We start from the raw sequence: 25,474 nt of genomic DNA on the forward strand, positions 1-25,474 counted from the left end.
GAGGAAGTTCCCCTTCCTTAGCCTGCACCCAAAGCTGAAAGCCTCCCTGCCCTCAGGCTCCTGTCAGAATCCCAGATGACCTGCCAGGCTTTGTTCCAAGATCAGCTCCTGTGCCTTGTGCTCCACCCATCCTGAGCGCCTGCCCCACACTCCCTCAGGCTCTGATCTTTTGCTTCTGGCTGCGGTTCTGGGCAGGGACAGAGGCTCCCTGGCTCTTGTATGGCCCACAGCTTGCCCCAGGTGGCATCTGCTGAGCGAATGTGTCCCAGTCCAGAAGGGAACCCCCTCCCAGTATGGGGCCAGACGAAGGCCTTGCCTGTCCCTCTGGAGGCAGCTTCCCACTGAAATCTCGAGCGCTGCCTACTGGAGCTGGGAACATGGGACCAGGAGGCTTTGCTGTTCACCCTCTTTGCCTGTGTGGCCAGCTTCGCTAGATCCACCTGTCAATGGGATAAAAGACAGAGATCAACCTGTATGGCCCAAGGCCTTGTTCAGCCCTGAGCTAGGACTCCATGGTTCCTGATGTCTTTGGAATGGCAGGTGTCCTAGGCATGGCCATCAGGCCCTGGGCTGCCTCCCTTGGGGGAGACCTCAGGAGGTGAGGGTGCAGGTCCAGGCCCATCTCCCCAGCTGAAGCACACCTGGCCCCTTTGAAAAGGACAGTGATCTCCCCTGCTCTTCCAAATAAATGCTTCAGCAAACAGGTCTCTAGAAGGTCCTTAAGCAACCCTTCTCTCACAAACTCCAAAACCTAAAACACAATGCAACACCCAGCCTCTCAGCTGGCCTGTCCCCCAGCTGCAGATATGACATCCTCATCTCAGTAAGGGCCCTCCCTCCAACACTGATCTTTCTACCAGGAGCACCCATGTCCCTGGGCAAGTGAGATGTGCACACCCTGAGTGGAGCTTGGCTCACTGGGTCTGTCATCGTGGACCACAGCATGTGGCTAAAAGCGGGAACTGTCACTAACCTGCCTGGGTTTGAAGCCCATCTTTGCTAACTCCCTAGCTGCAGGACCCTGGACGAGTGATTAAATTCCCATCTGTGCAATGAGGATAAGTACAGAGTTATGAAGGAGGATGGTTGAAGTGTTATGTGATGTCACATATGTAAAGCCCTTGAAGCAAAGCTAGGCTCACAGTAAACTCTCAGGATGGGATTTGGGTGGGCAGAGAAGAGAGAGGAGGACATCCTGGAAGGGGGAATGGCCCCAGCAAGGGCACAGAGCCAGGACTATGGGAATGATGGGGGCCAAGTCAGATGCTGGGCACGGTCTTTGCAAGGGGCCTATATGGTGGCAAGGCCTGGCTCCTCTCCCAAGGCTGGTGTTTCTTCCCCAGGCTCAGCCATTGCCTATTCTGCATACACGTTCCCAGACACGCTGGTGTGCACCATCTTCCACAACTACTACGTGGCCATGGCTGTACTGAACACCGTCCTCAGCACAGGCCTCTCCTGCTACTCCAGGTACTGGGTCGCTCTGACCTCAGATGGGAGGGGAGGGAGGGTCTTTCGTGCAGCTCCCTGCACTCTTTGAGGGAGCTGGGGAAGAAGTGGGCTCAGTGGAAAAGATGCTTGGGAACCTAGGACTCTGTTTCAGGTGGACTTCCTATTGCTGGCAAAACCAGCTTCCTGGGCATGCAAGCTCCAGGCCTCCATGCTCAGAGAGCCTGATACTTGCTGCTAATACTCTGCTGCTTTTTTTTTTTTTTTTTTTGAGACAGAGTCTTACTCTGTCACCCAGGCTGAAATGTGATGACACAATCTCGGCCCACTGCAACCTCCGCCTCCTGAGTTCAAGTGATTCTCCTGCCTCAGCCTCCCATGTAGCTGAGATTACAGGCACCCGCCACCATGCCCAGCTAATTTTTGTATTTTTAGTAGAGACAGGGTTTCCCCATGTTGGTCAGGCTGGTCTGGAACTCCTGACCTCAGGTGGTCCACCCACCTTGGCCCTCCAAAGTGTTGGGATTACAGGCGTGAGCCACCATGCCTGACCTGTTTTTTTTTTGAGACAGGGTCTCTGTCTGTGGCCCAGGCTGGAATGCAGTGGTGGGATCTCAGCTCACTGCAGCCTCGCCTTCCTGGGATCGTCTGCTGCATTCTTAATAATTTGTAATAATTTTTGAACAAGGAGGTCCTGCCCTTTGATTTGGTACCAGGCTTTACAAATGATGCAGCTGTTTCAATTGCTGGACAAGTCGCTTTTCCACCTCAAACTTCAGTTTGCTCATCTATAAAATGAGGCTGTTACAAATACCCCTAAGGCAAATGGAAGAATTACAGGTAAAGTACCCAGGACACTTAGCACAAGCCTGGCACAGAGGAGGTGCCCCACAAATGTGCGGTCACTAATGGTGACTGGGTGTGCCTGCCTCTGGGCATATGTGATGGATGATGGTGTTATTCAAACGCCCTATGCATCCCTCATCACTGTGAGTCAGGCCCAACTCACTGGCTCTAATTCCCACTGTTTTTTTTCTTTCTTTCTTTCTTTCAAGAAAACTCACTGGGGTGTGAGTGTAGAGAATGTTGTTATGTTGTTATGGGGATAACTACACCTGTTTATTCAGCTCTTTGTAGAAGAGAACTGCCCGAAGTTCCTTTTCCCTAAAATACTCAGGGAATCTCCCAAATGGTTGTGTTGGGGTGACAGCCCTGGCTGAATAGTGCCAAGGCCAGTACTTTTGGGCCGGAGGCCTTTGGTGCTGGTCGGGAAAGGTAGGCTGGCAGGTACATCTGAGTTCTCTGTCCTCCGCAACGGCAACTCCAGCGAGCCAGTGGGATCTCCCGGCCTCCACTCGCCCCCCTCTCCCCAGGAAAAAACAGGGAGGTGAAATATGCCCCATCTGGTAACTTTTCCAGAATGATTTTGTCTCCAACTTCCTTTGGGTGACCCTTGGGATGTGTGGGGCTGGCAAGTTTCACAAGGGAGAGCAGGCAAGTTTCACAAACAGGACAAACCAGTTTTTTTGTTTTTGTTTTTTATTTTTAAATGGAAGGATAGATTCTGAAACAGCATCGGGAATACCTGTTCCAACTCGCTTTCCATTCGCCTGTGCTGAGGCGGGTTGGAAATATGGAGCTGCCTTCCATGGGAGTGAAAGTCTCTTTCTAGGAGTCCCTGCCATGGATGAAGGGAGGTGTAGCACACATAGAAAAGTAATAACGCTGTGGAAACAAGTCCAGCAGAGATGAAGCAAGCCCCGGAGGCCTGGGTGCATAGACTTGTGGACCGGCCATGGTCCAGGAACCTGGACACTCTTGGACCTGGTCCTTGGACCAGTCACTACTCCTGTCTGTTGGCTCTCCTAGGGCTGTGTGACTCTGATGTTTGAAATTTAGGATTAGACAGGGAGAGCACCATAGGTTGAGAGGGCAAAGGAGGAAGAGAAGGCGTCGTGAGTGTGGAAGAAAGTCTCCAGGGTGAGGCTGGGCGTAGTGGCTCACACCTGTAATCCCAGCATTTTGGGAGCCCCAGGTGGGTGGATCACCTGAAGTCAGGTTTCAAGACCAGTCTGGCCAACATGGTGAAAACCTGTCTCTACTAAAAATACAAAGGTTAGCTGGGTGTGGTCATGGGCGCCTGTAATTCTAGCTACTCAAGAGGCTGAGGCAGGAGAATCGCTTGAACCCAGGAGGCAGAAGTTGCAGTGAGCTGAGATCATGCCACTGCACTCCAGCCTGGGCAATGGAGCAAAGAAAAAAAAGAAATTGTCTCCAGAATGGATGATCCAAGATGGTGGATCATCCCCCAGGAGCTCATAATTCAGATTCTTAGAACACTTGCTGGTTTTAATTTTTGTTTTGTTTTGTTTTTAAGGAGAGACAGGGTTTCGCCATTGGCCAGGCTGGTCTCGAGCTCCTGACCTCAGGTGATGCACTCTCCTCGGCCTCCCAAAGTGCTAGGATTACAGGTGTGAGCCACCCTGCTCAGCCTAGATTGCTTTCTTCTAGCCAGGAGTCTTCCCTGATGGTTCAGATATAACAGATGGGGTCTTTTGGATGTGGCATGCCTGGTGTCTTTGGAGGAACTTACCCGACAGGGCAGCTTTGCCAGACATCTCCTGGGTGCCTGAGTTTGGGGGCTTCTCCCTTTGCCAATGAAGTGGATTATTTATTAATAGCATCTGTGGCTATTCCATCCATCCACGCATCTACACGCCCACCCACCCATCCAACATTCCTTAAATACCTGCCATACTCCAGGTACCACGTTAGGAGCTGGGGGTGCCAGAAGGATGCCCTTGCCTTCAGAGAGCACCCAGTGCTGTAGGAGAGAGACTGCAGATGCCCCTAGAGGCCCATGAGGCCATCATTTCCTTCAGAGTGTAGCGGGAGGGAGTGTAAACAAATAATGATAAGGCAGAATGACACCTGCTGAGATACACAGGGTTCTGAGAAGTGGCATTAGGACTGGATATTGAAGGAGGTCGAACACTTTAGCTGAAAAGGAGGACAGAGCAACCAGCCAGGACAAGGATGAAGACTACAGAGAGGGTGGGCCAGGGTCGGGAAGCAGCAAGGTGCATCAGAGTTGCCAGAGTCTGCAGGAGTGGATAGAGGAGAGCAGCTGCAGAGGGACTTGGATGGTGGGCTGGGGGCTTGTGGGTCCTATGAGGACTGGTCCTTTGCTCATGAAGGATGAGAGTCTCCTAGGGGGAAAAAAAATCCTATGCACTCAGCTTCTGTGCCCTGAGGGGTTTCCAGGCATGTTAACAGCCACAGAAGTGGGAGCTGAGGGGAGAGGGAGGTGGTGGGCTATGTTGGAAGCAAAAAGGAGGAAGGGGGCACGTGCCACACTTTTGCACCCAAAGGTAGAGTGGGCATTCCAGCTGTGGCCCTTCCAGTGCCCTTTGTACCTCGTCCTCGCTCCACATTCCCCTGTCTGTGGTTTTGCTGCTCTTACAAGCTGTCCTCCACTCTGTTCACTCCCTATCTCTGCCTTTAGTGTCCTGAGAGTGAGAAAGCTGACTCGTGCAGAAGTGATGCTGGCCCTGAGTAACTTCAGGAGAAGTGGGTAGAGAGGAGGGTCTGGGCATCTGGAGGCCTGAATTTCAACCCTGCTCCCCCAGACTTGCTGTGTGGCCTCAGGGCAGTCACTGTCCCCTCTGGGCCTCAGGGTCTGCATCTTCAGTGAGGGCATCTGAAACAACATCCTCTGGGTCCTCTCTGGTTTGGGCATCCTGCAATGCCAATGCCTTAGTGTCTTCTCCAAGCTTCCTCTCCCAGCTGTCTTCCTCCCCCAGGCTCCACCCCTGCCTCTCCCTCCTGCTCTATCCAGCTGTAGTTGGGCAGAGCAGGAGAGAACCACCTTCCCCTCCCAGGAGCACAGGGGGAGACCAGGAACCTCAGTATTAGCTTGATAGTTATCTGATGCTTGCCTGAAAATCAGGGTTGAAATGGCATTCGTTCCATTATAAGGCAGACCATTAAGGCCAATCTCAACATAGCTTTGTCATACCCTGAGTGGTTTTTGGTTCTTACTATCATGGACTTTGGTTCAACTGAATATGTTCCAGAAAACTGCCTTCTCATTCTGTAGCATTTGAGAGGGGAAATGAGAGAATGCATGCCTTCTTCATGGTTCTTGGAGCAAGGCGGGGGTGGCCGAGGCCCTGGCCTGCTCATGCCTGCACAGGAAAGGGCTGCCACTCCCTTCACGAATGTCAGTTACACAGCGAGTGCTATATATCACAAATCATTGTCCATCTCCATCCAATGCGTCCAACTATTGATTGCTTTTTTTTTTTTTTTTTTTCGAAGAGCTGCTGAGTGAAAAACCTGCTGGTCAGAGCTGTGAGGGCGAGAGATTAATTTTCACTCATGAGCTCTGCTGTAAGGACAGCTTGGCAGTTGCTGAGGCAGCTCAGAGGAGTAGAGCTGACCTGGAAGGGGTTTGAGGTCAGCGAAGGAGGTAGAAGGCTCAGCAGACATGGTTCTCAGAGGATTGGCCAGGTACGGACATGGGGAAATGTCCACATTCCTGCAGTTCTCCAAGATAAGACAACTCCTACACAAGAAAACAACCATAACCACCGCCCTTATGTACACACACACGTGCACTCGTGCGTTCGTCTCTGCAATAAAATGATTTTTCCGAAGGCCCGCTATTTTCAAGCCCTAGTTTCCGGAATTCCAGTTGCCAGTCCTTTCAGCTGTGTTGTCAGGGTTTAGAACAGACTGTGTTGAATCAACCCTCTCTTAACGAAGGCTTCTCCCGCAACTCCGTGTGCCTTGCCAACCTCGTTCTGAGCAGAGACCTGACTTCCTGTATAGCAGCCCCTTAGCCCTCTGCTGCGGGACTGCCCTAAGCCCGAGCAGGCGGGGATGTGGGGCCGCGCGTGGGGCGCCTCTGAGGATGCTGTGGCTGCGGCTCTGCTCTGGCTGTGGCGACATCGCGTGGCCTGATGCGGAACTGCAACTTGGCAGCGGGCGGCCCTTCTCCCAAGCTACTGGCCCTTCTGCCTTTTTCTCTCTGTTGCTGTCTCTCTTCTATTCTGCTTTTTCTCCTCTTTTCCCTCTAGACTCGGCTTTGCAGCTGGAGAGGCTGGTCCGTTTGCCCCTGGGGAAACACTTTGTCAGGCCGAGCGAAATGTTGTCTCAAGTCACAGAAAATCCATGCTTTGGGGGATGGCCTTCGCCAGCCAGAGCCAGATTTCTTCGAGTGTAAGTGGCCACAGGGGCCCTTTAAGAGCCAGCCTCTCAACCCAGAGAGGGCAGGCCGTGGCAGGGCACAGGGCAGGAGGGGGCGGCCTGCCGCGGCCGGGCAGGGTCTGCTGGAGGACTAAGAAGGCCGGTGAGGCAGGTACCTGGCTCTCGGGATGGCAGGAGTGTATGCCCTCTGCTCCAGGGGCAGAGTGGGCAGGGAAGGGTGAAGGCTGGGCGGAGTCTGAGGCTACCCAGCCTACTGCTTGAGGCAGAGGGGGTGACACTTGGGAACCAGAAAGCCCAGGGTTTATATCCTAGCTCTGCTTCTTATTGACTCATCTGACTTCAGGCAAATCACCCAGAACCTGTTTGTTCCCTCCTGTTCCTATTTTCTGGACCAACATCGATACAAGGTGGGGCGGGGGAGAGAATGGAGCTCCACGATGCATGTTTTTTAAAAGCTGCTATTTAGTCTGTGTGACTGTACCATGCACAGTTCTAAACACCTCACGAGCATCGTTTCATCGAATCCATACAACAAGGCTGTGACGAGGCACAGTCATTGTCCCTGTGTCACCCGTGAGGATCAGGAGGTACACAAAGGTTAGTGACCAGCCGAGGTCACGTGGTTGTGAAGGGCAGAGTCAGGATTTGAACCCAGTGTGTCCCGATCAAGCTCTCCACATGAAATCACAGTGCTGCTGCCTCACCTCTCCTAGAGTTTGGTTCTTTTTTGGGGGGACGATGCATCCTAGTCCCTTCTCATTGAGCTTCTCACCTGGTACGTGCCAGGTGCCATGTATGACTTACAGGCAGGGTCAGCAAAGAAGAAACACCAAAGTGGGCTGGAGTGAAGTTGGAGTTTGTCTTGGGAGGCCGTGGGGCTTCTTGGGGCACACAGTGGTGTCCCTTTCCCCTGAAACAGGAATCTCTGGGTGGGCCGTTTGTGCTCGGATGCCCTGAGGACTGAGTGGAGCACACTAGCCTGGACAATGTCCACATCCTTAGACCTGATTCTGTGCTGGGTCCCCGGGATCCAGGCCTGACCAGACCTGGCGCCTGCCTGAGGAGCGTTCCCTAACTGCCCGATGTGGAAGTCCCTGCATACTCCATGCTGAGGGATACAGGCAGCAGCCAGGTTTATGGTCAGGTAGCTTTACTGGCTCATACGAGATGTGAACAGCCTGGCCACGGGAAATGCGTCTGGGCTCAGAGGAAACAGCAGATGGCATTTGAAGGAGAAAGAACAGGCTTGTGGACTGGGCCCGAGGTTCTTGGGAGCAGAGTGGGAGCCACAGCAGGACCCAGACCCCATCGCTCCAGTGTGATGAGGGGCAGAACTGTCAGCAAAGGCTGAAAGGGCCCAAATGCACGCATTGCCTTTACAGACTGCATCAGAACAGCCATCCCAAGAGCCTCAGCATGTGGCTCTGCATCCCCTGTGCTGGGTTCCTTACCCTGCAGCCCTGTGGGCCCTGAGGGAGGACACAGCCCTCCACAGTACACCTCAGCATTGATGTGGGGACTGTACCTGTCCCTACTACCTGGCCTTGGTGGCCCAGCCAGGGCCCATGAGCACTTCCTTACCCAGGCCTCAGTTCAGGGCTGTGGTTTTGTGCAGAGATCCTCCTTGCCCATCCCCATGTCCTCCCAGTGTGCAGCCTGCCCTCTGTGCGGCCCAGTTCCCCATACCCTGAGCTGCTGCCCCAGGCTGGGCCCAAGTCAGCTGAGGTCCTGTCATGTTCTGTCTGGGGGGACCTGCCTCTCAACAATCAACATCACTTGTTTTAAGGTTGCTGTCAGCTGTCTTGGATTGGAGGTTGGGTGAGGGTGGCAACGAAGGAGAGAAGGAAAGACTTCATGTTTATTTAGTTTTCCCAAGCCAAGTATCCCTGTGTGTGGTATAAATATTCCAGAAAGCTCTCCAAGGATCAAATGCCTACTTCAACCCAGGCCTCCTGCGTGATAATACCTGGGCTCCAACTAGATGGGTGCATCTCAGCCTTTGCAGAGTGTGCCCCCCAAAAGTCTGTGGCAGTGGATCCCCTGAAGCTCCCTACTCATTCCCTGTCCCGGTAGCAACTAGAGTTTTAAAAGGCTCTTTGGCAGTTATGTAACGTGGCCCTCAAAGGGTTTCTGCCCAGCGCCTCCTTTCTGGCTTAGTCTGGACACCACTGCTTCCCATGGTCTGGAGATGGTGTCTCTGGAGATCTTTTTGCATCTGAAGTTTTGTCACTTCCATTGGGGTGGGAGGAATGGATGAGGCTGGTGGAGAAGCTGCTGGCCACAGGAGCTGGTACAAAAATGCTTGTCCTCTGTCGATGACCAGGCCCTCGGTGTGCATGCATGTGCGTGTGCAATTTACTGAGACTCTTTTCATTCCATTTCCTCCCCACTTTCCTTCCCTCATTTAGGTTTCTTGAAATCCAGAAGCCCAGACTCTGTAAGGTGATTCGTGTGCTCGCCTTTGCTTATCCGTACATGTGGGACTCCCTGCCCATCTTCTACAGGGTAAGGACTGGCTGTATCTCCTCTCTGCCTGTTGGCAACACCAGGAAGTCAGTTGTTTTACTGAGCTTCTGGGGGTCACAGCACTGCAATGGGAACTGTAGAACAAAACAGGAGTCAAGACCTAGGTGAAGGGGGCCAGCGCCTCCACACCTGTGGGTATTTCTCGTCAGGTGGGACGAGAGATTGAGAAAAGAAATAAGAAAAATTTTTCTTAGTACAGATCAAAATGGAATTTCTTATGTCTTCCTTTTTCTACATAGACACAGTAACAGTCTGATCTATCTTTCTTTCGCCTGCACCCAGGTGCTGCCTTGGTGGCACTTGAGGAGTGGTTAGGAGATGGCATAAGCACAGAGGCCCTGACTGACAATATGACTGTGGGCTCAGGAATGTCATAGAGCCAGGCAGAGCAGGCAGCCTGGGGCTGAGTGGAGTGAGCAGGAGAGTGAGCTCTGCAGGCAGGTCTCCAATACTTGCTGTCAGTCCCTGGGCCAGTTCTCTATGCCTCAATATCCCTCATCTGTAAGCTGGGCTTGATAACACCTCATGGGCTGTGGGGAGGATTACACGGAGAACATGTAAAGTGCTGACTGTTAGCAAGAGTTTGGGAATGCATTGTTCCATCATCAAGCAGTATACTGTTAATATTGAATGAAAAGGCATGAACGAGGGTCTTAAACAAGCAATGGGAATGAGATGGAGAGCATAAAGGAAGAGGTTATAGTAGGGACAGCAAGTAGGACAAGAAGGGGAAAGTCCATGCACTTTCAAACCATATGGGCTTGAGTTCAAATTCTAGTCCCACTGCTCACTGGCTGTGTGACCTCAGGCAGGGCACACAACTCTCTGAGCCTCAAATTAGTTTCCTCATCTGTACATGAGGGTACCAGCCCTCCTTTGTAGGGGGTAATGAGGATTAATCAAAACAATGGATCTGATAGGCTCTGCAGTGCTTATCCAGTACCTGGTGAGTGAAGTTTCCTCCCAGAGGTGGTGTCCTGTGGGCTTGAAGAATAAAGCCCAGATGGCAGGGCTGAGGGACAAGGGGAGGGGCTGAGCTCCACCCAGCAGCTGGGGCATTGAGCACGTTCTCTGTGCTCTGCCTCTGTGGGTCTGGAGGAGCACCAAAGATGGGGCTGTAGCCCATTCCCCTCACTCCTTCCTCGAGGGCGCAGACCACACACAGGAAACCAAGAGCAGACAGAGCAATTCTGTCCCATGTGCCTCCAAATCAGGCAGTGTGAGTCCTGTGTTGTGACAAGTGTTGCGTGCTTCTGGCACGTGGCTGAGTCAGAGGAGGGCAGAGGGAAGGGGAGGTCCAGTTCTAAGTGCCGATGTTGATGCTGGAATCAGCCTGCCTGGATTCAGATCCTGACTTCACTTCTCACTAAGTGATATGCAAGTCACTCTCTGGCCCACTCTCCTCATCTGCAAAATGGGGAAAATGGAGTCTGCCTTATGATAATTGTGGCTCAGGTGAAATGATGCACGTAAGAGGCCTGGCTTGCTGCCCTCGGTAAGTGGCGGCTGCTATGACTGTTTATAACAATAATACAAAAACTACACTTAGCTCTGAAACAGTATAGTGGCCATGATTGATACTTTTGGATGACTCAGAAGGCCTTCCAGGGATTTCTAGGCCTTAAAGCCTTAATTAGGAGCACCAGTTCAGTGGATGTGCTGATAAAAAGTGAGTTCCAGCGTGAATCCCCTATACAGTTGACCCTCAAACACGGGTTTGAACTTATACATGGGTTTTCTTCCACCTCCGCCACTCAGGAGACAGCAAGACCAACCCCTTTTCTTCTTCCTCTTCCTCAGGATTTTCTCAATAACACTTGCTTTTCTCTAGCTTACTTTACTGTAAGAATACAGTATATAATACATATACAAAATATGTGTTAATTGGCAGTTTGTTACAGGTAAGGTTTCCAGTCAACAGGAGGCTATTAGTAATTAAGTTTGGGGGAGTCAAAGTTGTACATGGACTTTTGACTGCAGGAGGTCAGTGCCCCTAGCCTGTATGTTAAGAGTCAATTGTACTTACATTTTACCCCCAGAAAGAGTACCAATTATCTAGTAGGATTTTTGTCTTTCTTTTCCTTTCCCATTCCTTCCTTCTTTCCTTTTTCTCCCCGCTTCAGTAAGTAAATAACCCAAAAGACTCTCATGAGCATTTGGGGGACTGAAATATAATAGTCTCGAGTCTCAATCGACCACACTCAGGATAGGAGTTCCGCTCACATGGTGCCTGAGTTTCCTCTCCCAGGCCACAACCTGAGGAGGTGAGGGCCTTGGCCTCTGGAGTTTGTGTGTGTGCTGACGTGTGTGGGTGTCAGAGCCCCCAAAGTCCCAGCTGCAGGTGCTGAGAAGGAAGAGGGCCTGCCTCAGGCCTGTCCTCTCAAGACCTGATGTTTCTTTAAACACCTGCAGCTATTCCTGTTCCCAGGGGAGAGTGCACAAAATGAAGCCACCTCCTACCACCAGAAGCACATGATCATGACCCTCCTGGCCTCTTTCTTGTACTCTGCACACCTGCCGGAGCGCCTAGCCCCAGGACGCTTTGACTACATCGGTGAGTGGGCAACAGCCCTGCTGCTCTGCTTATTGCCCACCTGGCTGGGCAGGGTCCTGTCCCTGACTCTAGCGCATGGAGCTGCAAAGGGCAGGGAGGGGCAGGGAGAGCGGCCAAGGTGAGTACCACTGCAAGTTGACAGAGGCCAGGGTGTCCGCAGCAGGTGCACTGTTAGGTAGTATGGGCAGGATGAAGGGCAGGTAGGCCCAGGAGCCTAAAGCATTCTGATGGGGTATGCAGCCAGTGTGTCCTATTGTCATCCAGAACATGGATCTCATTATTAAATGAACATTGGGGCTGGGTGTGGTGGCTCACGCATGTAATCCCAGCACTTTGGGAGGCCAAGGTGGGCAGATTACTTGAGCCTGTGCTCAAGACAATCCTGAGCGACACAGCGAAACCCTGTTTCTACAAAAAACACAAAAATTAGCCGGGTGTGGTGGCGTGCGCCTGTGGTCCCAGCTACTCAGGAGGCGTTGGCTTGAGCCTGGAAGGTTGAGGCTGCAGTGAGCCATGATGGTGCACTGCACTCTAGTCTGGGCGAGAGAGATCCTATCTGAAGAAAAAAAAAAAGTACATTGGGGGGCAGCCGAGGACAGGAAGAGGAAAGACAGGATGAAGATGGCTCTGAGGGTACCAGATAACAGGGGGCTGTGCAGGAAAGGGAAAAGGGGAAAGCATCCTTCTTTGTCTTGAGCATGGTGGGCAGGAGGCGGCCAGGAGTTCATGGTAGAACAGTGGTTTCTCAAGGGGTGGTCATCAGCCAGCAGCATCAGCATCATCTGAGAACATGCAGATTCTCAGGCCCCACCACGGACCTCCTGAACCAGAAACTCCAAGAGTGAAACCCAATACTCACACAGAGGCCGAGTCATCCTCCAGATGAACCTGAGCTCATTGAAGCTCCAGAGGATGTGGTGGAGAGAAGGTGTCGGAGTCACGGGGGTTTCCACCTGCTGGCAGAGTTCTTTCCCCGCTCTGTCTAGGGAAGGAGGGACGGGGCCCTGCAGAATGTGCCTCCTCTGCTCTGGCTCTGGGACTGGCTAGGAGGAGGCATCCTTGCATCACTTCTGGTGAGGATGACAAGACTTTGGGGTGAGAGTTCCTTAGATGAGTACCTGGGAATCAAAGGACCAGTCATTGTCCCCACCAGGGTGGGAAGCTTGCTTCTCTCCAAGCCCATTTTGTTCCTGATTTTCCATCTCCTCCCACTAAGAGATGTGGCCAGATGCAGTTTGTTTGATCTGATTAAAGTTTTTATCTCTTTTCCCACTTTTGTTGTGTCAGAAGGGGTTGTAACTAGCAAAATGCTTAGAGAACAGATTTCCAAAAAGGAGGAAAAGGAGAGGCCAGGGAATCGGAGTGATCAGCATCCTGACTGCCATGTCCATCTCCCCAGCCCCCTTGACAAAGTAGAGGTGTCTGTGTAGCAAGTTTTGGGGTTGCTGGAAAAGTAGCCCTGAGCCTTCTTTTGCTACCACTCAGGTTTCTTAATAACATTTTATTTATTCAACTCTGTCCCATCTTCTTGGGCCTAGGGATACAGAACTGAAAAACACCCCTCTGGGGGACATTTCCTAGACAATAGTTCATGACAGATCATTAACAAGATTCGGGACATTCTCAGTCCTTAACTGAGTCTGCTGGAGGTGGGAATCCCTCTCTGGCCATGAGCCCCAGGTTTCCTGGGAAGTGCTGGCCTGGCATGGTTTGGCCCAGAGGAAGCTCCTCCCTATTCCTGTTAGGCAGGATTGTTGAAATCACTCTTCCTGCTGCAGCCACATTTCAGATACATCCAATGCTGATGGCTCTTTCTGTCTTTTATCTCATGCCCCAGTGGAGACAGGTTTGAGCCTCAGCTGGAGAAGGTGGCTAGTTACCGCTCTGCTTTGCCCTGTGTCCTGAGAGCACAGCTCTCTGCTGGAGATGAAATCACTTTGCTGCATCACATACACATTTGGAAATCATACACAGCCCATTAGTATAGCTTGAGTAAGGCAGGCATGGCAGCTCCAGGCACACCTTCTTCCTGGAGACAGATACTGGGGGCCTCACAGCTCCCTGCTGTAGGAAACTTGTCAGACATCCACTTGAGAATCCTCAACCCTTCTACATTCTTATTCCTAACTCTGCTCCTGCTCAATAGTAGAGGTGGCCAGGCTGGATCAAGTCCTAGGACACATTTATTGCGTATTTCTTCTGAGATAGGTCCTGAGGGTGCAACACTAAATTTTCAATTTTTCTAGAGATAGGATCTCACTGTGTTGCCCAGGCTGGTCTCAAAACTCCTGGGTTCAAGCAATCCTCCTGCCTTGGCCTCCCAAAGTTTTGGGATTATAGGTGTGAGCCACCATGCCCAGCCTTTTTATTTTATTTTTTTTAAACCAAAAGAGAATCCTTATTTAACTTTTATGTTGTATTAGTTTGCTAGGGCTGCCATAACAAAGTATCACAGACTGTTGTGGCCTAAACAACTGAAATTTATTTTCTCACAATTCTGGAGGCTGGAAATCTGAGATCAAAGTGTTGGCAGAGTTGGTTTCTCCAGAGGCCTCCTCTTTGGCTTGTTGATGGCCGTTCTTTCCATCTGTCTTTACATGATCTTTTTCTCTGTATACATGCATGTCTGTGTCCTAACCTCTTTTTTTTTTTTTTTTTTTTTTTTGAGACAGAGGTCTCTGTCTGTCACCCAGGCTAGCGTGCAGTGGTGCAATCTCGGCTCCCTGCAAGCTCTGCCTCCCGGGTTCATACCATTCTCCTGCCTCAGCCTCCTGAGTAGCTGGGATTACAGGTGCCCGCCACCACGCCCGGCTAATTTTTGTATTTTTAGTAGAGATGGGGTTTCATTATGTTAGCCAGAATGGTCTTGATCTCCTGACCTCGTGATCTGCCCGCCTCAGCCTCCCAGAGTGCTGGGATTACAGGCGTGAGCCACCGTGCCTGGCCTAACCTCCTTTTCTTATAAGGACACCAGTCACAGTGGATTAGGCCCATCATAGAGACTTCATTTTTACCTAATTATTTCTCTAAAGATCCTATCTGCAAATATGGTCTCATTCTGGGGGTTAAGACTTCAGCACATGTATTTTTCAGGGACATCATTCAGCCCATGACACATGTGATCTCCTCCTTACTCCTGGGGTCTGAGGGTTGTCCCCCAAAGCTGCCCCTGACCCTAGGCATTGGACTTGTTTCCTCGCCAACCACCAACCACCCAGCATGTCCCTGTCCCTGTCACTCCCACTACCCTCTACTCTGCTCCCAGGCTCTGTGATGAGCACCATGTAAGATGGGTCCAGCATGGCATTGGCGAGGAAGAATCCTAGTCATATCTGTGACTAACTGGCAGTAGGGAGAGGTCCACTTGGTTAGTGGCCAACAGAAAATTCAGCCAGCTTCTCCCTGAGCATTGAATGAAACTCTGAGCTGATCAGTGCTGGCTCTCCAGAGATGACCTTTGGTGCCTAATTTTTTCATCTGAAAAATGAGACTGGTGGATAGTTGTTTTAAAAAAGAATTTGGATTTGGTTTTCTCTGATGGACCTTTTATTTTTCCCATATTGTTTCTTAAAAATAAATTTATTAAGGTGTATATCACATATTCAATAATTCCCCAATGTCAAGTATACAATTTAATGATATTTTCAGTAAATTCACCATACATCAGTTTTAGAACATTTTCATCCCCTCCATCAGACCCATGCACTGTTAATCCCTATTCTCACCCCCTGTTGAAGCAGCCACTAATCTACTCTCTGTCTTTATGGATTTGCATATTCTGGAGATTTCATATAATATGTGGTCTCCTGTCTGGTTTCTTTCACTTAGCATCATTTTTAGCATACATGCCATAGCATGTATCAGTATTCATTCCTTTTCTTTTTTTTTTTTTTTTTTTTTGAGACGGAGTCTCGCTCTGTCGCACAGGCTGGAGTGCAGTGGCCGGATCTCAGCTCACTGCAAGCTCCGCCTCCCGGGTTCACGCCATTCTCCTGCCTCAGCCTCCCGAGTAGCTGGGACTACAGGCGCCCGCCACCTCGCCCGGCTAGTTTTTTGTATTTTTTTAGTAGAGACGGGGTTTCACTGGGTTAGCCAGGATGGTCTCGATCTCCTGACCTCGTGATCCGCCTGTCTCGGCCTCCCAAAGTGCTGGGATTACAGGCTTGAGCCACCGCACCCAGCCAGTACTCATTCCTTTTCATTGCTGATCTTGACGGCCTTTTGTGTTTGCCATAGGTCACAGTCACCAGCTGTTTCACGTGTGTGTGATCCTGGCCACGCATATGCAGATGGAAGCCATACTTCTGGACAAGACTCTGAGGAAGGAATGGCTCCTAGCCACCTCCAAGCCCTTCTCTTTCTCTCAGATAGCCGGAGCCATACTTCTGTGCATCATCTTCAGCCTCAGCAACATAATTTATTTCTCAGCTGCTCTGTATCGGATTCCCAAGCCAGAATTACACAAAAAAGAAACATGACTCAGACCATAAGCTTTTCATGCCAAATGTCAACATAAAGCTGCAACACCAAGCTGGAGGCGGTTACAACTTACCATGGCCTAAAATATTCATAATGGTTGGTGTCTTTTGAATGAATTCATGTCAAAAAGGTATTCAGCTGGCGAAATTTCTCCAAATGTACACTGGTTCTGTGTGTGTGATTTTAAAAGGAGAACATGGTTCAAGCAAGTCCTCGTTAAGGCAAACTACTGATATTTCATTAATTTTAAATTTACTTAAAATGGGGTTTTTTATTCTATTTAAACAATTGGATTAAGCATATTACCCTGGAGCTTTGTAATATTTTTTAAAAAATGAATCTTGCTTCATTTGATGAATTTCATGTCACAAAGCTTCTCTCAAGAGCTCTCGTAGTGGCCTGTTGACTTCTTCGGGAGAATGAGTCAAGGTCAGTCACTGGGAGGACCTGTGAAAGGAAGTTGGTCACTGAGCGCCTTGGGGACTGGGAAAACATTCCAGAATGAAGAGAGCTGTTTGGGGAGAGACCTTCCCTTCTCCACCTAGTGAAGGGAGAACAAAAGGAGAGTCCTCTCTTCCCACAAATCCATTCTGCCTTCAAAGTGCAAGTTCTCATGTCACTATGGATTTGGAATTCGTCAGTTTTTTTCTTAAAAATCCACAGCAGGGTGTCATGTGTTCTGTTATGCTGTTTTCTGGTTGCCAGTTTGATCTGCAAAGTATTATTCGGTGCAGGTAAAATGTGTTAAACTCTAAGAATTGGCTGAGTTAATCCCAATTGGTTGTGCTCATCTGCCACCTTTTAAACCAAAGGAAATTACTATATTTGGGGATGTCATACATTTGATATTGCTTCAAGATTTCAAATATGCTGCAAAATTCAGTATCCATATGCATAAGATGTTAATGACCTTGCCAGTGGGATGGTCACATATAATGTTCTCAAGCTTTACTGTGAATCAGAAACATCTAGTAAGCTTGTGACAAACGCAGACTCCTGGGGAAAACCAGGGGGTTCTGCTTCACTAGGTTAAATGTAGGTTTTGTAGAGGAGATCTGCACTGGAGCAAGTCTCCCAGATGGTTCTAATACAGGAGGGCCAGAGGCCAAACTTGAAGAACTGCTGGTGTTACACATTCCAGAAGGCATTGGACCTATCACCTTCGCTTCACCTGATCTCAAGTTTTAGCAACTCACCAACTAAGGCGTACCCCCCCATTTTATGTTCCAGAGTTTTCTGCTCTGAATAGTTCTAAAACACTGAGCATTTTCTCATTTGTTGTATTACTGATTAAAGTTCAGTATTTCATGGTGTTTTCAGGGAACACAGAAATGCGGATGCAAAACACTTTTGACAGAGGCCCATCAAACCCTGATCTGCACTTGTTAATGACTTAGGGGGCCTTCCTCACAATGCAAGATCCTCTTTGCTGACTCAGGAATACCCCACATCTTAGACTACTGCCTCTACCATTAACTAGCCCAGACATTTGAATGCCCTTGTAAATAGCTCACTGTCTAATCCTCTAAGGACAAGTAACAATTTATATTGGATGAGAGTGGTCAAGAAATATGATTTCATTAGTTTTGTTATCTGTTTACTTCCTCTGTGGAAGGCAGATGATAAAACTGTATGGGCTGGTAAATTTTTGGTACATTAATTGCAAGCTGCATGACAAAATTTGTTTTTTTGGCAACAATCTGACATTATTAGTGGAATTCCATACCAACAGGGCCGTGGGCTTCCATTTCATCTTACTGTAACTTCAATTTTATGGCAACAAAAGGTACAAAGTTTAAATACCCCTTTCTAGTAATGCCAAAGACATACATTGTTTTAAATTCTCTACTTTATAGATAACAAAATAATGTTTAGCTCAGTAAGAAATGAAGTAATGAGTGATCAATTTGAAGGATTTTTAGATTATTTAATCTTTGCTTATGTTGCTTTTTCACATGATTAATGATGAAAATGAAATGTTAAATCAACAAAATAACATCCAGTGTTTCATAACATTTTTAGTAAGTTTGGTAAACTTTAGTCCCATTATATACTTTTGGGGACAGTGTTATAAATCAGAATTTTACAACAGTTTGCAGCACACTGATTTGAAAGTTTCCACTGCAAAATGAGAAAGGGTTCAAATATATTAATTATTATTAAGTATTAAGTGATAGGCATTAGATGTCTAATGTGAGTATAATTTCATCCAAGCCATTTCAGAAAGTCTAAAAGGTTGGCAGGGGTCAGCTGAAGACCTCACTGGAATGGGTCTCAATTTTTAAAAAGTATCTCAGTACACTTAAGAGATGTGACACATTCCCATTGGTAACAATTGCTCACCATGGCATTGTCTCCAAAAAGGCTATGGTGGTGAGGGTGGCACATTCCTAATGGAATGTACCTCTCCTCGCTCCCCTTGCTTAAGAAGCGCTACTCTAAAATTTACCAGACCTTACAACTGTGATAAAACTTGAATATGTAGGAATAAGGCCATTCAGTTAACTTTACCTCCCTTTACCCATTGAAGGGGTTCCATTGCTTAGTTTTTAGAAAATAATTCTCATCTTTTTTCTAAAGAAATGAATTTTTGGCTGGTCTGAAGGTAGTGAGTTAGCTCAATTGATTGGTCACAGTCAGTTATAGGTCAACCTCCTTGTTCTACTCTTCCCCTCTTCTCACTACTGCACTTCACTAGTCTTAAAATAAAGAACGAACGAATGAATGAATTAATCTGTAGCTGGATGCAGCGGCTCATGCCTGTAATCCCAGCACTTTGGGAGGCTGAAGTTGGAGGACTGCTAGAGCCTAGGGGTTTGGGACCAGCCTGGACAATAGAGCCAGACACTGTCTCTATTAAAAAATTTTAAAACTAGCTGGTTGTGGTGGTGCATACTTGTGGTCCCAGCTACTGTGGAGGGTGATGTCGGAGGATTGCTTGAACCCAGGAGTTGGATGCTGCAGTGATCTATGATTGCACCATTGCACTCCAGACTGGGCAACAGGGTGAGACCCTGCCTCAAAAAAACAAAAAAAGAATTTGCAATTGTTGGTAGGATGTTGTGGGAAATTTAAGGCCTTCTGAGTATAAAGTGGTTTAAATATTTGGTCTGCTGAAGTCTTTCTGGAAGTGTTGTACAACACTTCAGAACATATTATTTGAATGTCAGCCTCTGATTTTCTAGTCAACAATCCATTAAGGCAAAGACCTGTTTTCAAACTCAGATGTTCTCCAACTTACACTAATGTCTGGTTTCTTGAACTATGTGAGAGAAAAAAATAAACAGAATTTATTTATTATCATAAAGTCATCCTGTTTGCCACTTAATTTGGTTATGTTTTATCTACCACACTGCAAGCGTGTTCATTCACCATGAGAAACAGATCCCTGTACACATGTATATCAGTAAATCATCAATGAATAGTTAGTGCTTAGGATGTATAGAATGGCCACTGTCCTAGGAATTGGGGATACGCGAATGAAAAAAACCTATAATGTCCCTCCCCGAAGAGGCTAGTGTTCTGGTTGGGCAGGCAGACAAGATATATAGATGAATCCAGATAATAAGTGCTGTAAAGAAATTAAGCCTAGTAGGGCATGTGAATTGATGGTCACTCTGATAAGCTGACATTTGAAGAAGACTTGATGGGCATAAAGGAGCCAGTCTTGTCAGCTTGTCGGGGGAAGGCACTGCAGGTTGAGCTAAGTAGAGGGGTCCCAAGGCTGGCAGGTACTTGTTCTACTGGAAGGATGTTAACTCCAGAAAATATCTGGATGACTTGACTTTTGAAGAATTCTGAGATTTGCCTGATTTTTTTTCCCTTGAGAAATTGCCTATAGGGCTTTCCTATGTCTCTTGGTACTTGCATGGAATGTGTCAACTCGTAAGAAATGAACTTCAGACAGTTGCCACGCTCATTCTCTTAATGCTAAGCAACAGATTTCTGAAACAGGCTGAACTTTTTTTGCCTCCTCCAGAACACAGAAGGAAAGGCCTTCTAAATAGTCACAGTTACCTGGGTTTTTTCCCCCTTTCTGTGTATGTTATTTATTTGAAATATAGTTCAAGTCATTTGTTTCTTTTTGTCTAAATATTACAGTCCCCCAACTCCCCAACACACACACACACACACACACACACACACACACACACACACACACACACACACACGTTGATTTTATTAATTTGTGTTTTGTGTATGTAAACATTAACATCTAACCATCCATGTTACAAATGGCCTGGTGAGAGAGATTCATGGCCTGGGAACCTGAGACAATGTTTCCAAGGCCACTGAGTGACCAGCATGCCCTGGGAGGGAACAGTGTGCGCAGCATGTCCAAGCTCCCAAGGCAGTGCTGTCTCCATTTTACTGCCTCCCCTCAAACACTCTGGGCTTCAGCAGTTTCTGGTCATTGGTGTTTACTGGGTTCCCACAGCTGGACTTGCTTATCTGGGTGTTTGGATTAACACATGGTTTCAAATTTGTGTAGTGTCAGCCCCTCTTCAATGATTTGGATAAGACTCTCCTGGTCCAATTTAATAGTTTCTAATAAAGTTAAACTTACCATAAGACCCACAATCCCACCTAAGACAAATACAAACACACCTACATAAAGACTTTTACACAAATAATTATACCAGTTTCATAATCTCCAGAAAGTAGAAACAGTCTAAATGTCCAACTGGTGAATGAATAAATTGTCCTGCATTCACACAGTGGAAAAGACTCAGCAACAAAAAGGGAACAAATTACTGGTACATGCAACATGTTGTTGAATATCAAAGCATTATGCTGAGTGAAAGAAAAGACATGCTGGAAAAGGCAAAAGTATAGGGAAGAAAATCAGAAAAGTGGCTGCCAAGGCCTAGGAGTAGGGGCAGCACAGAGAATTTTCCACTGTGATGGAAATATACATTTGATGTGGTTACAGCATACTATATATTTGTCAAATACATAGAACAATACAACTAAAAAGGGTCCGTTTTACTATATGTAAATTATACCTAAAATACTTGACTTTAGAAAGAAAAAATCCCCTCAGTTCTCCTCTCCCCGCCCTCCTACCCTCACTCCTGCTCTGGATCTCTAATTCTATGGTAAAATGCAAATCTTTTAATGGCTACAGGGAGCCCTTTGCTATTTTTGAATAGAGAAATGATGTAATTATTTGGTAGTTTTAAGGAAATTAATAAGCCAGAGAGCTTTAATACAGAAGTGAGGGAGGAAGAAGAAACTGACCTGAAGAGAAGCTGGAGGTGGTGCGGTGTAACTGGGTCCTCAACTGGAGTGTTCTTTGAAGGGATGATTCATTCATCCCCTTCAAGCCATGTATGGGGCACCTGCACTGCGAGGCACTGGGCATGCAACAATGCCATCTAGTGAGGCTGTGGGGATAAGCCAGTAGAGGAGACAGGAATGAACAGTGACTGCCAATTGGAATGTGAGTGCTGAAACAAGTCAACAGGTGCAGTGAGTGGGAAAGTGCAGTTTTGGGGGCATGGGGGCTGTACCACAGGACCCAGTATCCACAGCAGGGTAGCTGGCAGATCTGCAGAGAACTGAAGGCAAGGCATTGTCAGAGGAAAGGAGGGAGAAGAGCGTGTTAGCACAGAGAATGGCATATGAGCCCAGCGTGTTCAGGGCACTGCAATTCAACATGACTGGAGGGGATGGGGCAGTGATGGGTGATGGGCCCCAGAGGAAGCGCCTCAGGGCCCTGTGGTGGGTCTCCAACAATGGGGAAGCACTGCAGAGTTTCATACAGCTGTGTGACATAATCAGATCCGTGATTTAGAGGTGAGCAAAATGGAAACTGGATTGGAAGGTGGCAGCAGAGAGGCCTGTTAGGACACTGCTGTCTTCATTAGACAAGAGATGATGGTGGCCAAGGAGATGGAGAAAAGTGGAGCGGTTTGGAGGTTTGGCTACTTAGTATGTAGAACTGTTAAGATTTAGTGATTGAATATTGAGACAGAAGAAGACAGAAAAGCCAAAAATGGTGCCTTAGACTCAGGCTTGGCAGATGCCATCCACTGAGAGGGAGCAAGTTTGGGAGAATAGATTAGAATGTGTTAGGATGTGAGATGAGATTAGAATGTGAGATGCTTGTGGGATATCAAAGTGGAGAATCCAGAAGACAGTTGGATATATGGCTCTGGAGCTCAGAAGAGCAAACATGAATGGTATGTGAAGCCATATGAGTGCTTGAGAGTGCCTAGGGAGAAGGTACACCTAGTGACCAGCTCTAAACCCTGAACCACAACATTTAAGGGAGAAAAAAAGAACTCACACAGGAGACTGAGAAAGAAGGGCTAGACAGCTAGGAGAAAAAATAAAGGCATGATAAGAAAGGAATGGGCAACATTTTTTAGTGTTGTTAAGAAGTCAAGACAGACAATGGTCAATTAGATTTAGCATCGAGGAAGTGGTAATTTTGGTAACAAAAGGTTCAATGGAGAGTCTGAGGTAGAAGCTAAACTGAAGAGCAACTAGGAGATAAGTAGTCAGCAACCAAGCCCAATTCCGAAATGATAAACATTCCAAACTCTAGGCCAGGCGCAGTGGCTCAGGCCTGTAATCCCAGCACTTTGGGAGGCCGAGGCAGGTGGATCACTTCAGGTCACGAGTTCGAGACCAGCCTGGCCAGCATGGTGAAACCCCATCTCTACTGAAAACACAAAAAAATTAGCTGGGCATGGTGGCACACGCCTGTAGTCCCAGCTACTCGGGAGGCCGAGGCAGGAGAATCGCTTGAACCCCAGAGGCAAAAGTTGCAGTGAGCCGAGATCTCGCCACTGCACTCCAGGCTGGGTGACAGAGACTCTGTCTCAAAAAACAAAACAAAACAAACAAACAAAATAACAAACTCTAGCTTAACAAAATCCTAATGATTCAAAGACTTCCACATAAGAAGCAAAGCAATAAAAGCACTAGGAAACAAAAAATGGGAAATAAAATAAAAAACTCAGAATGGATGTATTTTTCTAGTATGACACAAAACAGAAGCCATAAAAGACGGACAAATCTGTCTACCTGAAATTTTTTCTAAGCTGTCACAAAACATATACAAATAAAAATAACCTAAATGTGAACAATAAAAATATTTAAACTCGTATTTTGGATGAGGACCAATTTTTTTTTAATATAAGAACTTTCACAACTCATTAAGAAAAACTAACAACCGATAGAACAAAGAGGCAAAGAATATGAACACAGTTCACAGAGAAGGAATCAAAAGGGCTCTTAAATATATGAACAGACAACATCATTTATCTGAAAATAAATGAAAATTTTAACTACATGTTTTTTCTCACCAGTTGATAACAGATACCAATAGATTGATATCTACTAAAAAGTTTGATAACACATAGAGAATTGTGGAGAAATAGGCACTCTCATACAGGCTGGTGGGAGTGTACATTTGGACAGCTTATGGAGAACAATTTGCAATATCTGTGAAATGTTACACATGTGTATACTTTGACTCAGCAATTCTGTTTCTAGAAATGTGTCCTACATATTTACCTGCATTGTATAAATTTCCAAGTTTATTCACTATAGCTGTATCTGTAATAGCAAAAATTGGAACCATCCTAATGCGCAATGTAGGGGTGGAAAAGGTGTGATACTTTTCTTTACCCATCTTAAGGGTCACAGCTGACATTACCATAACAAAAGACAGGTTAACAAGATAAATGGATAACTAATTTATTGAATCACAGTTTTATGTGGTGTAAGTGCCTTCAGAAATGAAGACCCAAAGACCCAGGGAAAGCTGTCCATTTTTATGCTTACATGAGATGAAGAAAGGACAGCTGTGTAGAAATGTGATTGGACAAAAGGAGTATGATCTAATGGTAACAGACTGAAGGAGGAACCCAGCAAGTCCTCTCTGTTCAGATTCTTGTTGGCCTCTCTGTGTAGCTTTCCTTCTTCTTGAATGTAGGGCAAGACCCTTTTGGAACCAGGGTCTTATGACAAGGTACATCAAAGAATTTCTTTATGGCCAGCTCTTACACAAAAAGGTGGGGGAAGTCTAGATTAATATTTCTAGGTTTTTCTAGAATAATGTTTCTAGCTTGCTTGGGTGAAGAGGGGTTCTAGTTTCCATGAACTGCCTTGGGGAACAGAAATTCTGATTTCTATTATTTGCTTTAGAAGACACGGAGGGGTGGGAGACAAGAAGGCAGGAGAAAGTCAGAGAGAGACTTTGCTTTTAAGGCTTCTCTGAGGCACTTTTAATCTTCTTTAGTTCAAAGCACTCAGTGTGCCAAAGAGCCATACTTTGGGGTGTTGCTTCCTGAGCACCAACGATATGGGCCAAGGATATTAAATTGTGACTATCCTTACCAGTGCTGTGGTCCTTTAGGAAGATGATAAGGGGCTAGAATTCCATGAGAGCCCAGGTGTAGATGTGTATTTGATAGTCATCAGCTTAGGGTCCAAGACTGAAGTGATACAGAATCAGTTCATCTAAGGCAAGAGAGTAGGTTCTAAAAGGCAACCCTTCAAGGGTAAGGACCAAATTTTATTCATCTCCGTAAGGCCAAGATCAAACACAATCAAGATTTGATAAAATAGGCCGGGCGCGGTGGCTCACGCCTGTAATCCCAGCACTTTGGGAGGCCAAGGTAGGCGGATCACCTGAAGTCAGGAGTTCCAGACCACCCTGGCCAATATGATGAAACCTCATCTCTACTAAAAATACAAAAATTAGCTGGCCGTGGTGGTGCGCGCCTGTAATCCCAGCTACTTGGGAGGCTGAGGCAGGAGAAATGCTTGAACCTGGGAGGCAAAGGTTGCTGAGGTGAGCTGAAGACTGCAGTCCAGCCTGGGTGACAGGGCAACTCCATCTCAAAAAATAAAAAAGGAAAAAAAAAGATTTGATAAAATAATGTACATATAGGACAGAGCTGGAGGGAAACCCAGGAAAGTTGAATCAGAGAGAGAAAAGAAGCCAAGATAATGTGGTGACTTGGAAGGCAGAGAGAGGGAGCCTGAGACTCGGAGCAGGGCACAGCACAGGAATACAACACTTTTCACCAGAACGACATTCCGACCTCTGAATCAACCCTGGAAAGGCCCCTCCATTGAACTTCTTGTGATGGAGGAAAAGAAACCCTCAATTTCCTCATCGCAAGGCGGAAGAGTTTACATACCATACCTCAAGATCTCCCTCCAGCCCTCACACACAACTCCGCAGCCCTTTCAGCGTCGGTCGCCTAGGAGACAAACGCCACTTCCGGTAGCGCA

At 47.5% G+C, this 25,474-nt stretch overlaps 1 protein-coding gene and 1 long non-coding RNA gene across 26 annotated transcripts in view; one reads left to right on the top strand and one right to left on the bottom strand.

Annotated features, from left to right (window-relative positions):
* PAQR5 (progestin and adipoQ receptor family member 5) overlaps window positions 1-19,526 on the top strand; it is a 102,469-nt gene extending 82,943 nt beyond the window's left edge. For 16 of the 25 annotated variants that reach the window (XM_073996133.1, XM_065548123.1, XM_073996134.1 and 13 more), the window contains 4 exons: window positions 1,344-1,470; window positions 9,069-9,165; window positions 11,599-11,740; window positions 15,977-19,526. In XM_073996133.1, the coding sequence (XP_073852234.1) occupies window positions 1,344-1,470; window positions 9,069-9,165; window positions 11,599-11,740; window positions 15,977-16,218 (608 nt within the window). In that variant the 3' untranslated portion in view covers window positions 16,219-19,526. Of the gene's footprint in view, window positions 1-1,343; window positions 1,471-6,530; window positions 6,673-9,068; window positions 9,166-11,598; window positions 11,741-15,976 lie in introns of all 25 variants that reach the window. The other 9 variants (XR_012415102.1, XR_012415101.1, XR_012415100.1 and 6 more) reach the window with 4 other exon arrangements.
* Window positions 15,358-25,456, bottom strand: LOC123574449 (uncharacterized). Its single transcript, XR_006699325.3, has 2 exons — window positions 25,386-25,456; window positions 15,358-16,666 (listed from the first exon to the last, which is right to left on the bottom strand). It is a non-coding gene; the product is annotated as an uncharacterized lncRNA (long non-coding RNA).
* Between the last annotated feature and the right edge of the window lie 18 nt (window positions 25,457-25,474).

The sequence above is a fragment of the Macaca fascicularis genome, chromosome 7 (genome assembly GCF_037993035.2).
Source record: "Macaca fascicularis isolate 582-1 chromosome 7, T2T-MFA8v1.1".
NCBI lineage: Eukaryota > Metazoa > Chordata > Mammalia > Primates > Cercopithecidae > Macaca > Macaca fascicularis.